This window comes from Calypte anna, chromosome 2, assembly GCF_003957555.1.
Source record: "Calypte anna isolate BGI_N300 chromosome 2, bCalAnn1_v1.p, whole genome shotgun sequence".
Classification (NCBI taxonomy): Eukaryota; Metazoa; Chordata; class Aves; order Apodiformes; family Trochilidae; genus Calypte; species Calypte anna.
Window position 1 is genome coordinate 48,500,581 of NC_044245.1, and position 13,419 is coordinate 48,513,999.

Here is a 13,419-nt window from a genome sequence, read left to right on the forward strand (position 1 = left end):
ACAATGAAGGAGCAAAGACTCCTTTTGTGAGACACAAAAGCAGTAACAATTAACTGTTAGTAATAATGAAAGGGGAAAAAAAAAATTTAAAAAATTAAAAATTTTTCCCTTTTTAACTTCTGCAAGTGACCACGTGCTATTCACATGTCCAGAGAACAGTCTGGTAGGACTTGTCAGGCAAAGCGTTAACAGAAGGTATCTGAAAGGGAAGGAGATGACTCAGAAAATGTACTTGGAAGCATAGTATAATTTTGCATTTCCATAGAGTGTATTTGTGTAAAACATTTCATGGTATTCTACAAGCAAAATACAGTTCTCAGGGAATTCCTAGGGATAAATCACCTTTCATAAGCAGGAGGTGTCAGCTGCTGGAGTCACAAGTTCTGGTGGTTGGTAAGGTAAATGCCACAAACACAAAACACAGGGAAAACCAGATAAAAATAACTGAAACAAGGGTGGACAGTGGAGATGTCTGACAAAATGCTGTGAAGAAGCATCAGACCTCGGGGTGAGTGCACCCGGAATTGTAGTGACTCTCTCTAAAGGAGTGAGGAGCATCTATGTAACACTGGAAAAACACCCGGGCTCTTCCCAGGTGAAAACCAGCCATGATTTTAAATGCAGCTGTCACACAGCAGTGCTACAGACACTGCCTATTGCACATGGACATAGTGGAAACCTGCAGTATATAACAGAATGAGAATTCAGAGTGAGCAATAATAGAATTGGTAGGTAGCAGGGATGCTTATAACAGAGAGGGGTCAGCCTAGTTTTTGTAGTAGAAATTTTGCCTCACAAATCTTTGATCTTTCCTTGGACGAGCCGATAATGGTTTGCAGTTCTCCACTTTGACAAGGTCCTGCTCCAAAGGCTGTCAAAGCTACTGAGCTATCAAAAAGTGAAAGAAGATGGTAACATATGGTCTTATGATGGGTAAATAGCTGGTTAACAATCAGGGAAAAACAGGGGGAAAAAAAAAAAGGGTGGGATGAAACATTCAGCATTCACAGGAAAGGAAGATTGTCCTCTTGGCTAATCAATGCACCTATCTAAAAGACGTGATTTGGAAAAGATGCTGATGGAAGAAGAAAACAAGCAGGGAACAGAAATGAAGGATGTAACACGAAAAAAAAAAAAAAAAAAAAAGAAGAAGCAGAAGCAGGAGTAGCTTACTTCAGTGTTGGTAAGTGCAGAACAATGCATACAGTAGGGAAAGGCAACCCTAACTCCCCAACTCAGTATGTGCGTTTGGGCACTAAATTCATTAGGCTTTATTATCTATAATTCTACAATAAATTTATATATATGATATTAATATTATATGTAATATAAACATGTTATATATATAATATTTTTACAATATTTATATAGATAATATTACAATTATCACATAATATTAGCATAAATTCTAGTAATATAATTTATTATAGATAATTCTACATAAACTATTTCTCAGGGTGGTTTGCAAAGGAAATTACAACTTTAAGAACTACTCAAAAGGCATGGGAGATGAAATGGAAATTGTTATTAAATTATTTTATAAATTTCTGCATCTTGAGTGCTATGTGCTGTTCTCATTCTCTCCTTCAGAAAGATACTAAAAATTATATATATATCAAGACAGCATCAAGAAGATAAAAAGTAGAGTAGGTTCTCTTGTAGGGAAAGTACAAACAGGAGAGTGTTCACCAACCTGTAAAGGGAAAGCTGAGGAGGTACATAAATCGTCAGGGGCCTGGAAACAGAGGGAAGAGAGCTATTTGACACTGCTTCCCACAGTGTAAAGCTGGGGCAATTTTTTCAGGAGGGGCATGTTCAGCTGTGAAATGTAGGCTCATGGGACAGTGCACCAAAAGAACACATGGGATCAAACTCTAAATTAAAGCCTAGAAGAAAATCAGTGATATTTAATATTTACCAGAGTTTGTGCAAAGAACAAATTTAGTTTTGTGCTATGTCTTCTTTTTCTAATGAGTGAAGCAAAAAAACCCTTTGTACTCCAGCCTCCAGCCTTCATCTTCCTGAATACGAATCATTCTAAGACAGGAGGACATATTTTCTCAATACAGCTAAGCTAGAAAAAACCTGTCCCATGCTGTCTGAAATAGGAGTTATTTTCTTACTTGTGGTAGGCAGAAGGTCACATTGAGACCATCATAAGTGTCTCAACAATCTAGGGAAGCATTGGCTTCCTTAATTTGACAAGAGATAATGAGATACAATTACTTCTTATAAGGTAACAGCCCAATATTTTAGTACTAAGTGAGCTTCTGCTGCAATAATAAGGTGGCTATTGAGAATATTTCTAACAAAATGCCCACTAGGTTATTTAGCTAAATCATACACTTGATTTTGTCTAGAATTGCAGCTGCTGTACAACACAGCACAGCCTGTGCAATGGCTACACAATGTCCTCCATCCACCTGTGAGGAGCATCATTCCAGAAGATCCTCTTCATCCCCACTTCATTCCTCTTCATCTCTTCTGCTATTTCCTATTCCAGGTCTGAGATATGTGTTGGATCTTCTTCATCCTTCCCCTCTGGTCAAGCAGCTTACTTCTCATCAGATTTTCCTCTGATTTCCTGTGTAAGGCTGGGAAATAGTCTCCTGAGCCATGAGTGGGCCTCCTGAGGTGATGCAGCTGAGGTCTGATGGCTGGTGGTGACAAAGGAAGAACAATGATGGTTACCATGCCCAGCACTCCCTTCCTGGTGGACAAGAAATTAATTCCTCAGAAGCTGCATCCATCCCACTCAGCACAGCCTGTCTGTGCAAAGGAGGGTTTCTCAGCCTGAGAGACAGGGCTCTCTTTGGAGTTAATGGCTAGGTACAGAGGGTTAGGAAAATATTCAGGGGACAAAAAAAAAAAAAAAAAAAAAAAAAAAAAAAAAAAAAAAAAAAAAAAAAAAGTGAAAATATTATTCATAAATATAGATAAAAAACTGTAGAACAAAACATAGAAATGTCTAAAATCGAAATTTGGGCAATGTAACACTGCAGAATACTTGATCTGGAAATCATGCCCTTATTTGAACAAGCCAGATGACTATACCAGCACAGCTGAATCCCAAGGAATATTCTAAAAGAAATAACATTTTAAGCAGAAGATAGACATGCCAAAAGTCCAAATGAAGAAGCAACTTTATACTTACCTATCTACATATAGATGGATAAATACCTCCCTGTTTTCAAAATATCTTTGAAGAAGGCCAATCTAAGGCAACAAATCTAGATCGACATCACATTTCCCAGAATTCAGGAATAGGTGGATCTGAAAGGTTTCATATAGTTGACTGGCAAACTACAGGCTATTCTGAAATCCCCAAGTGGGCTGCATATGAACCTGACTATTCTTGTCCTCTTGACTCTGTCTTTTTTTTAAATCTATGTCTTGCTTTTTTACATATTTACAAAGTCAGAATGAAAAATGAAACACCACTACAACCAAAATGTATCCATTTTATGCTTAGTAGTAAGTCAATAATTAGCATGATAAGCATTTTAAAAGTCGTTGCTCTCAGAGTGAATCCTCAGAAATGGAAAAGATTCCCATCTGGGCTAGTTAACATCAAATACTAGAATAGTCACACTCTTACCTTGTTGAACTCCTTGAGTTATTAGTTGTACTCTTAAAATATCTTGAGAAACAAAAAAATGCCTTATGGTTCTAAAGCTCATATAATTTAGAAACACAAATCCAGATTTCTGCATAGTCATAATCTTTCCTGTTCTCAATTAGACTAGATTGGCATTAATTAAAAGCTTGAAAAATATCCAGGTGAGTAGCTGTTCTTTGAGGCACATTCTCTTTTCAGATTAATTCTAATTTCTTTACTCAGCATGGATTCAGCCAAACTGTTATATGATTTTCCATTGCTCAGCATGGGGGAATGTTTATTGTTAACTGGAATTTTAGTGGAGCTGTTGCCAGCAGAGATGACTTGGCTAATGGGTTTAGGGGCTTTATCCTCAACACTGACACTGCAGTTTATCATCCTCATACAGGAACTGATAAAGAAGATCCATGACATTTAATTTCTTCAGGCTTTAGTGACTCAAAGTGATAGGAGTAAGACTCTCAGTACTCCAGGGCTCTGTTTCAAGATTTAAGATTTCCTTACTTCTTACTTTCCTTACTTCCTTACTTAAGATTTCCTGACTTCTTGTGTGACCTAGACTATAACACTCACTTCAGTTTCTGTGAATAAAAATGAGAATTCTTACCTCATAGGGTTTTTGTGGACTTCAATAGGTTATGATTCTCAGGAGCTTCATGTATGAAGTGATGCAAGCATTACAAGTGTCTAACCTTGATGCCACTAAGCCATAAGCATGGCTATCATTAGGACAATGAAAAAGAGGTGTTTGGGCAGCGCAAGTGTAGACCAGAATGGTTAAACAGGTAGCATCATGCAGAGAGACCAACTCTTCATCATTCAGACACTGATTTAGCAAGCAGGCTAAGAATGCATTAGCTGCTGTTTGCTCTGACCAAAAGGAGTTGCAACCCAGCACCTTACAGAACAGCAGCTGTGCAAACCTCAGATTTGGCTGGAGCAGCATTCACCAGTATTTCCTCTTATCCCTTCTTTGATACAACTATTTAGATTCTTGAAAATTGTCAGCTGCTTGGTATAAACACCTGTGCTATATTGACATTATGCCTTCAGTTGTGTAATAAATAATGGTCATCACAGATGAAAGAATGAATCGCAGAGCTGCTGCTTTGTAGATCATGATGGGTTAGAAAGTGTCTATGGGGGTTTCTTTGCTCTTGCCAGGGCTCCTTTGGGCCACTGTGTCCAGGTGCTGCTGCTGCTGCTCCTGCTCCACGAAGATGGCCCTCGTGCCCCACATCTGGGGGGAGGAAGCTTGCTTAGACCCCCAGGAGAGACCTGCTGGGGGCTGCTTCTTGTTCTCTATAGCACTGAGCACAGCACCTTGTCAGGGCTCCTCTGGACCCTTTCAGCTCGGTTCCCACCTGCTGCTCTGGCACCCCCAGGGCACCACTCGTGCCCCGGCTCTCTCGGCCTCTCTTCCCCATTTGGGGCGGGAGCAGCTCTGCTCTTCCCTTGGCTCTGTTTCCCCAGGGTTTCTTGCTGGTGCAAACCAGGCTGTGCTTGGAAGGGCTCCAGCCTGGCTGCACCACCCGGAGCTGCCACTTTCCAGCTCTCCCTGCGTGCAGCACAAGCGCCGGGCGGGCACGAGAGCTTCTCATGGATCACTGGACAAGGAGCACGGCGGCAAAGGAGCAAGTCTGGGAATACAAAAAGTGTGTTTGTCGTCGCTACGTGTCACACTTGGGAAATACCCCATGCTACCACACACCTCTTTTATTCCTCTTCTCTTGTGTGTGGTTGGTCCTGACCCTCCTTCTTCACCTTCTCACTCTTCAGCAGACAGGGACTGCTTGGCCTGTGTTCCTGCTGCTACTTTCTGCAGCTCTGTGGCTGCCTTTGCCAGACAGCAAGGGATGTTCTTTCCAGCTATAGGTGAGGCATACACCAGCCTGCTGCTGGCTGCACATGCACTTTGTGTCAATGCTTGTGAGCATCAGCTCTGAGACAGAGTCAGAGAAATAAAAATAAAATCCTGTTTCCAGTTGTAACTTTTATGTTTTGTGTCCTTGAAAGTGGTTTTGGAGGAAAAATCCCTGACATTTCCAGTAAATAACACTCATCATTATTCAAATCATTGGAAGCATAGGGAAGAGAAGAGAGCAGAACACAACAGAACACAAGATAGCAGTTATGTTCTTATGTCTTAAATTCTCCCTGACAAACTCTGGCCTGGTCTGAGGGCTCCACCCAGGAGACCAACTCTATACAATGAAGGGCCCCGGTCATCCAGGAGGCAGGGGCAAAGATGGGAACACCTACAGGGTCACTCGGGCAGGGACTGGCAGCTCCAGACTGAGCTAAGACATCATCCCCTGGGCCCTCAGCAGGAGGTGTTGGGCCTCCCAGAGGAAGGATGGTTCCAGTCATTGAGGCCTGTGAGCACCGCCAGGACCCTGATAGAATTAGATTTACAAATGTTTCCAAGACACGAAAAATGTGGTCACTCAGGTATTATACATAATACTTCTGAGTACATTAATGCACTTCCTCACCATACAGAGTCCAGGATCTTTAGAGAAATGGTTGGTTCATACTCTTTCATGATAACCAGGAGTCATTCAGGAAGCAGCAGACTGGCCTGCAGCAGCTGGGCTCCCTGTGGCACTGCAAAGTGCCCTGCTAGGCATCTCTCCTGCATGCAGGTGCCTAACCTGGTAGAACTTCTCCAGCTTTGTGACTTCTTGGGTGTTCTTCTCACACACTTAAAACTGAGAAGGCACAGATTCAAAAGTTAGCTATGGGGGGGGATCAGCCACTGGTGCTGGTGAAGCGGCTGATGGGATCACATGCACATATCCCTCCTCTCATCAGCCTCGCTCTTCAGAAATGAGACTAATCCCAGCATAAGATAGCAAAGACAGTGGCATTTGCTCATTGAGAAAATCGTGTGTGTGCGTGTGTGCGTGTGTGTGCGTGTTTGCTGCAGACTGGGTCTCAAGTACAAATTAATTAGTGTCTACTTTCAGTGAAAGCAGCTCCCCTCCAAAACATGATCTATATAGAGAATAAAGAAACAATACCATAACAGCTATAAGTAAAATACATCACTGGACCTTACACATGGAAAATACGACACTATTATCTACTCTCCATCACAAGCTGTAAATAATAGCTGCATCGGAAGGGCTGACTTGGAAACCACACCAGACTAAACCATTAGCTGTGTAAGCCACAGGAACAGAGCACAAGTGGGAAACTTCCAGTGTTAAACAGCCAAGCAAGCAGTGGGCCCCTAAACCAATCGATGCCAAAACATACACTGAAGTGGGAGCTGAACAGAGAATTGAACCACATCTAGTAATTTCCCTAAGTGTCAGATAGACAGCACCTACCTCTAATTTGATGGGAGATTGTCACAATGAGTATGGCTACTGGAAGTAAGGCTGGACTGGAAAACAAACCAACAACAACCTTTTGGAAAACGGGACACTATTAGGTTGGTTACCCCCACTCTCTTCAAGGTAGATCCTCTCTCTTGATAGTTTTCTAATAATAACATTTTAAAAATCCCTAGATCAGATAGATTTAAAGGAGACTAAATGTTATCATTCCCAAAGAGATGAGGAAAAACTCTACAAGAAGCATTTGAGGAAGGTCATTTAGCAAGTCAGCAAAAAAAGGGGACTGTTCCTTATAGCTTATGGCAACCCCTCTCTTCTGCATTTACATTCTCTACTTTCTTATTATAAGAGTGGTCTGCCAGCTCAGAACAAGTATCACACATAAGAAGGTATGTGGATTTGTGATTTGCAGGTACTAACAGAGTGATGGGTCAGAAGTGGTAAAATAAACAAAAACTCATGGGTAAGAATTGCTTTTCAAAAACAGACATGGGACCAATGCAAACATGCCAAAATGTATATAAATTGAGGTAGTTTCGAAATTAGCTATGTTCCATTAACTGAGAGTTATGGCTGTAGTGTAACAGGAATGTTTCATTCTACAATTTTTCCTTAAAAGAATGCATTTTTTTTCTGCAAAAAGCAAAACTTCTTCAAAATCTCTCCAAAGAGCAAGATGTCTAAATGTCACTTGCAAGGAAATCATTAGTGAAATCATCTAAAGTAGCAGCCTCCCCTATGTATATAAATTTAAGACTTTTAACAAATGCTGGGATCCTATGGGAAATCGGTAATAGTTACAGGGAATACTTACTGTCTCTGCCAATGATGATAAAAATTCAGAGGTTAAGATACCTGGGAGTCCTCATGCCTCTTGTTCTCAAGCAGGACAGTACTACACAGAGCACATTGTTTTACTAAGGGAAAAGAGTGTTTTGAGCTGTCTCACATTCCTGCTCATTCTTTTCCTTACTTAGACCCAAGCAATGGCTGCAGCTGTTCCTGGGGGAACAACCTGCTAAGGTGGTGGCTGCAAAAGAACCATGAACAGAACAGAACAGAAACCATGCAGAAATATGGTACTGCACATTGGCATCTACATATGGAGCCACACTGTACCTCAGCTGCTGAAACAGCAGTCACTGATGGAAATATATGCACTAAAACTTCTTCAGTACTTTTGAGGCCTGATGTTTTGGGTTTTTTGGTTGGTTTTTTTTTGGGGGGGGGGTGTTGTTTATTTTGTGTTTTATTTTGGTTTTTGTTGTTGTTGCTGTTGTGTTGTTTTGTTTTGTTTTTTTAATTGGGGGTTTCTTATTTCTCTTCCTGCAGACCTACTCTGTTTTCACCTACTGTGAATTAGACATATATAAGTGCACTTGCATAAGAACATGGAAAAAAACATCTTGCTCACATTCGGCTATTATTTTGTATAACTGCTTCATATTAACATTCCTTTCTTCTGATAGTTGTATGGTACAAAGATGAAGTAATTACAGAATGGTTGTTGTGGTGAAATAGAGGTTCAAGGATTTGGTAGATGGGAAGGGTAGCAAAAAGCTATTCTTGCATCTACAAAACAGTCTTATTTTTTCCCTTCAGCATTTACGTCCACGTAATAATGGCCTAAAGTAATTTGCTAATCAAATTAAAATAGTCTGTGAAGCCTGCAGTACAAGCCATAAAACAGGAGGTGTTGAAAAAAAAACACAACAGCAACCAAGAAAAAAAAACCCTGAAATGCAGCAAAGTCCACTAAAACCAGCAGTTTACTTGTTGAGTTAAACTGAATGGGTTTAACTTTATTTAATGAGTAAAAGTCATGCCATACCTAGAGATGAGGTCATCTGTTTATGTCCAAACCATAGGTACTTTGAGTGCCTATTTCTAAAGCTTCACACATAAGCAAAGTAGAGTGTACCGACTGACCTGGCAATGTAAGGTGGTTTGCTGAGGAACTCGAACCTGGTAAGTCAGCTGAACATCGTGCTGAGCCTTTAAAAAGAAAGAGTAGATTCAGCAGAAATGGATGAATGAGAGTCCCACCAGCCATGAAAATGCTTTTTATAGAGATGTCATCACTACAATTTGTTTGTTGTCTTCTTTCTGCCATTTTTTAATAATGGTTTTAGGTGAGGCTAACTGGGAGAGTAACCTCATTTCTGGGGACCTTTTCCATCTAAAGGAGTCACTATCAAGCACATTTTTCTTGTTATCACTTACTGGGTTTGGATGGAGATAACTGAGTCATTGATTCTGGAAGCTTCATGTTCTTAAGTTTTGGACCTATAAACTGTTGCCAGATCTCAGACAGCTTTCCCTTCAGTTGCCTACATGTCCTCACAGAACTGGCTATTGCCAGTTTCAATATCTGGCACAGCTCTGGAGGGGGTTACACAGCACTTACCTTGCTTCTGTGGCAGTTCACTGAGTTGCTTGCTTCACTTTGGGAACCACCGGTTGGTAATGGCTCCAGACATTTATGTCACAGGCTATAGGCACCAGAGAAAGGACTCTGATACTGTATTTGCAAGCAGAGGTGACATATCATCATTAGATCATTAGATCTAATATCATCATAAATCATTAGATGCCTTTCCCAAATCATCGTTTCTCCCCTCTTGCTTATGTGGCCACCAGTGTTTTTAAGTTGAAAATCACAATGGACTAAGTCAACTCTCTCAATATCTAACAGGAATTGTCTGCTTGGTTTCATCTCTACTTGCAGGGCAAGTAGAGTACATGGAAGTACATAGAGACTCAAACCAAGCCAGTAAGGTATACAAATACATATGGTATAACAAAACATATGCACATTTAGTGTTCTTTGGGAAACCAATACCAGTGAACCTCCCAGAGAGGGACGCAATGAATTAGAAGTGGAATTTCAGGCAAAAGGAAATGCACAAGGCTTTTCATGTATTGAACATCTCCAAACTTTACATCCTCCTTAGAGAGAACGGCTCAGCCTTTGCCATTCTTTATCACTATTTTTTCCTCTCATCTTACAGAAAAGATTGAACAGAAAAACAGCAGCAGTATGGAAAATCTCTGGTCTTTATTTGGGCAATCACTACTGGTAAAACAGTGCTAGAGTCTACATGTGGTGTAAGATACTTCATAGAAGGTGGTAAGTAGAGATGTAGCTGAAAGGCTGTGAAAGGAGGTCTGTAAGCAATGCTGAAGCACAGAACGCCAGCCCTGTGGGATCAACACTTGTGCTCCCAGTAGTACAGGAAAAAAAAATCACACATCTTTAGTATGGTCTGCTGCTGTTTTAGATGCTCTTACAAGCTGTGATTTCAATCAAAAGAGGAAAGGTGAGTCTGATAGGTCTAATCCCCAAACAGATAGAGTTTGAATTTGGGGTCTTTAAATAAAGTATTGACTTCTCTAGCTCAGTTTCCCTGCCTTTAGGAATTATGTAATGCCACTAACTCCTCCTCACAGGGGCAAGTGGTAAGCAATTGCTCCTGTCTAAGCAATGTTCCCACTATGCTAAAAACATGAAGTCGATTATCACCAGTACTCTACAGGGACCTGGATGCTGGAAAGGAAATGACAAGTGCCATACATCCATCAGGTGCAGAAAGCATCAGAACAAAATGGACCCTTCTACAACTTCTTAATTCAAATGGAGTGGAGACCTCATTGTTTTTATTTGGTAATAGGATGAACATACATGGACTCAGTTACAGAAAAACTGGAATGTTGAAAAATATTTTATACATTTAGAGACCACAAGCCTCTTTTTTCAAATAAGGAACTAACAATAAATACATATTGTTTAAATTTATTCTCAGACCAGTTGAGAATACTTGGCATTACACGGTATCATTCATTTCAGTTTTGCTTGTTTTTTTTCTTTATGAGTCATAACAAACCAAGTAGTTGTTGGTGGGTTTTTTTTTCATTACCTTACCCACCCAGTCCTGGGAGCAATCTTGCATTTAGTTTTGCTTTCAACATGGATTTAAACTGGTTTTATAACCCCTGGTGCAAAATAGTTTAACAACCTGCCTCTTTCTTCCTTGAAAAATGTTAGAGAACAGGTGTATGTTGTTTATTTTAGTTCAGTTCAGTTCAAGACATCTCCATTATCATCTACTAATATAAACACACTGTAAAGTTTCATACATAGAATTCCCTACAGAATGCCAGCTGGGAAAAGGTTATTTTACAAGACCAAGACCCTTGAATTTGGTTAATTTCCCTTTATCCTTCCTACCCACAGGTTTAATCTCTCTTAACTTTATTTAGGACCTGTCACTCCAGGGTTAGCCACAAGAGCAGTGAAATCTACTGTCAAAAGTAAGCCACAATGTCTACCCTTCCTCCCTGCTGAAGGCAGTCAGTTTGCTAGGGTATGACTTTGATTGTAGAGACTACAAAAAGTAGCATCCTCAGAACCAAGAGATCTATCTATTCTTATTTAACATATTGTGGTGTAAGGAGCTCCTACCACTGCAAAGGAAGACAGCACCACCCTGGTGCATTGCCTTTACACAGACCACCCTGCATGTCATTAGTTGTACAAGTTTGGGTTGATTAATCTTCTGCCCCAGATGCAGTGGTGGGACCAGCAGGCAATGCTGTATGTATGCAACTTCTTTTGACTTCAGTGTAACTGGAAGAGTGATCAGGACCTAGGTGTTAATTTGCTCTAAGCTGATAATGCAAATGCAAAAGCTTTTGTCTGTCAGGGAAGAAAAGACAGGACAAAAGGGAAGGGAAATATTCCTGTGAGAATCTGAGCCTCTAGACAGCCAGAAGGTCTGGTAAAAACCCAACCAGAACCCTACAATAAAAATAGCAAGTATTTAAAAAAATTGCATATAAAAATCTATAAAAATATCATCCAAGAAAGAAGAAAAGGAAAATGCTCACTTTGTCATTCTACTGCTTGGTTTTGTCACTAGAAAACCCCGATGGCCAGAAGAAACTTTGTTTTATAGACACACTCCTACTACCACAGGTAAAAACAACAGGATTATATACATTCCCCCCACCACTGGATAGCTTCTAAAACTGGGGTGTTACGAGTACACAGCAGTTGATACCTACACACTTGGAAGAAAACATAAGAATACAAAATGCCAAGAGGGTGCTGTGAGGCCTTTGAGTGAGTCCTGTTGTGCACTTATATATAATGGGTAAATAAATTGACTAAAACTGAATTTCAGGTCCTGAGCCAGCTTGCCAACTTCACTTTTTTCAAGCTGGTAGTCAAGTTGCCAGAACAGGGAGACCAGATGCCTTGAAGTCTCAGCCCTGCCTGGGTACAGATCAGAACCCTCTGTGCTTGCTGGGGATCAGAAGGGTCATTGCAGCAATGTGAAGGAAATCTCAGCAAGTGGAAATTCATGGCCAGCATTTCATTTTAACAGAAAATAATGGCATCGGCAGTGACTGCCTGCTCTGCTCCTGCTCTGCTTACAGTAATCAGACAAGGAAAGGGTTATGTGGAATCACAAGACTTGTCTACCTGTGGAAGGGAGGATTGCACAGCATTAGGATGCACAACTGACATTAAACCAAGACCAGAGCAGATCTGCTCTTGCTGCTGCTAATACAAATGGACCCACCCACTTTAGAGGGAGCTGAATTTATGCTTTAAAATGTAAAAAGATGGTGTTTTTTACCCCCCCTTTTACCTGGCCAGCTCTGATGCCTGCTCTCTGAAGCTATTTGCAGAGTCAGTACTGCAGGGCTCCTTCTCATCCTCATCCAGCGTGTTCCTGCTTACTCAAAAGCTGAGATTCAGACACTGAGCCAGCTCTGAGATCAGTGCCCGTTTAAAATGTGCAAAAGCATAGGATTGCTCTGTTGTTTTTAGTTATTGGGTATGCTGATGGATTTAAGAAGGGTAAAAGAAAAGGTCTTGATTATTCTGTCACTTGCTGACTATAAATCACTAACACGTGGTATAAATTATCAGAGGATGATGAGTTTCATTATTATAAAAATAAAATATGAAGGAAAAGCCAATAAGAAATATTTAAAACCATCTCATGAGATCCTGTTGATAGACTAGTTTATTCTATTTGAAGCAAAAAATTTTGTCATTTCTAATTTGAACAGATTATTAAGCTATATAATTAAAAGCCACATATGGAATCTATTGTATTACTACCAAGGACTAATGGTGAAAGGATTTGCATTTAGCTAGATGGATTCACAGACCATCTGATTACAAAGGAGCACAGCACTACCAGCTATCTAGTTTGAGATATTTTTGTTTACTTTGATTCCAGTAAGTCTTTACAAGCACATATGCAAACATTTCTTTATTCAAAGGGTGGTTTGCAAAAACACCACCATATTTTCTAGCATAATCAACTATATTTTTGGGAAGCTTCTCTGCAACCACAAAACTTATGCTTGAAAAAAGAAACACTGAGAAAAAGGAATTTGCCATCTTCATTGACCCATCAGGAACTTTCAGATTCATTCTGG

At 40.3% G+C, this 13,419-nt stretch overlaps 1 protein-coding gene across 1 annotated transcript in view; it reads right to left on the reverse strand.

The window, feature by feature from the left end:
• Positions 1–2,487: 2,487 nt before the first annotated feature.
• The window catches only part of PDE1C (phosphodiesterase 1C), a 294,638-nt gene continuing 283,706 nt past the window's right edge, over positions 2,488–13,419 (reverse strand). Inside the window, exon 19 of the mRNA XM_030445208.1 lies at positions 2,488–2,657. Within this exon, the coding sequence (XP_030301068.1) occupies positions 2,488–2,657 (170 nt within the window). The remainder of the gene's footprint in view (positions 2,658–13,419) is intronic.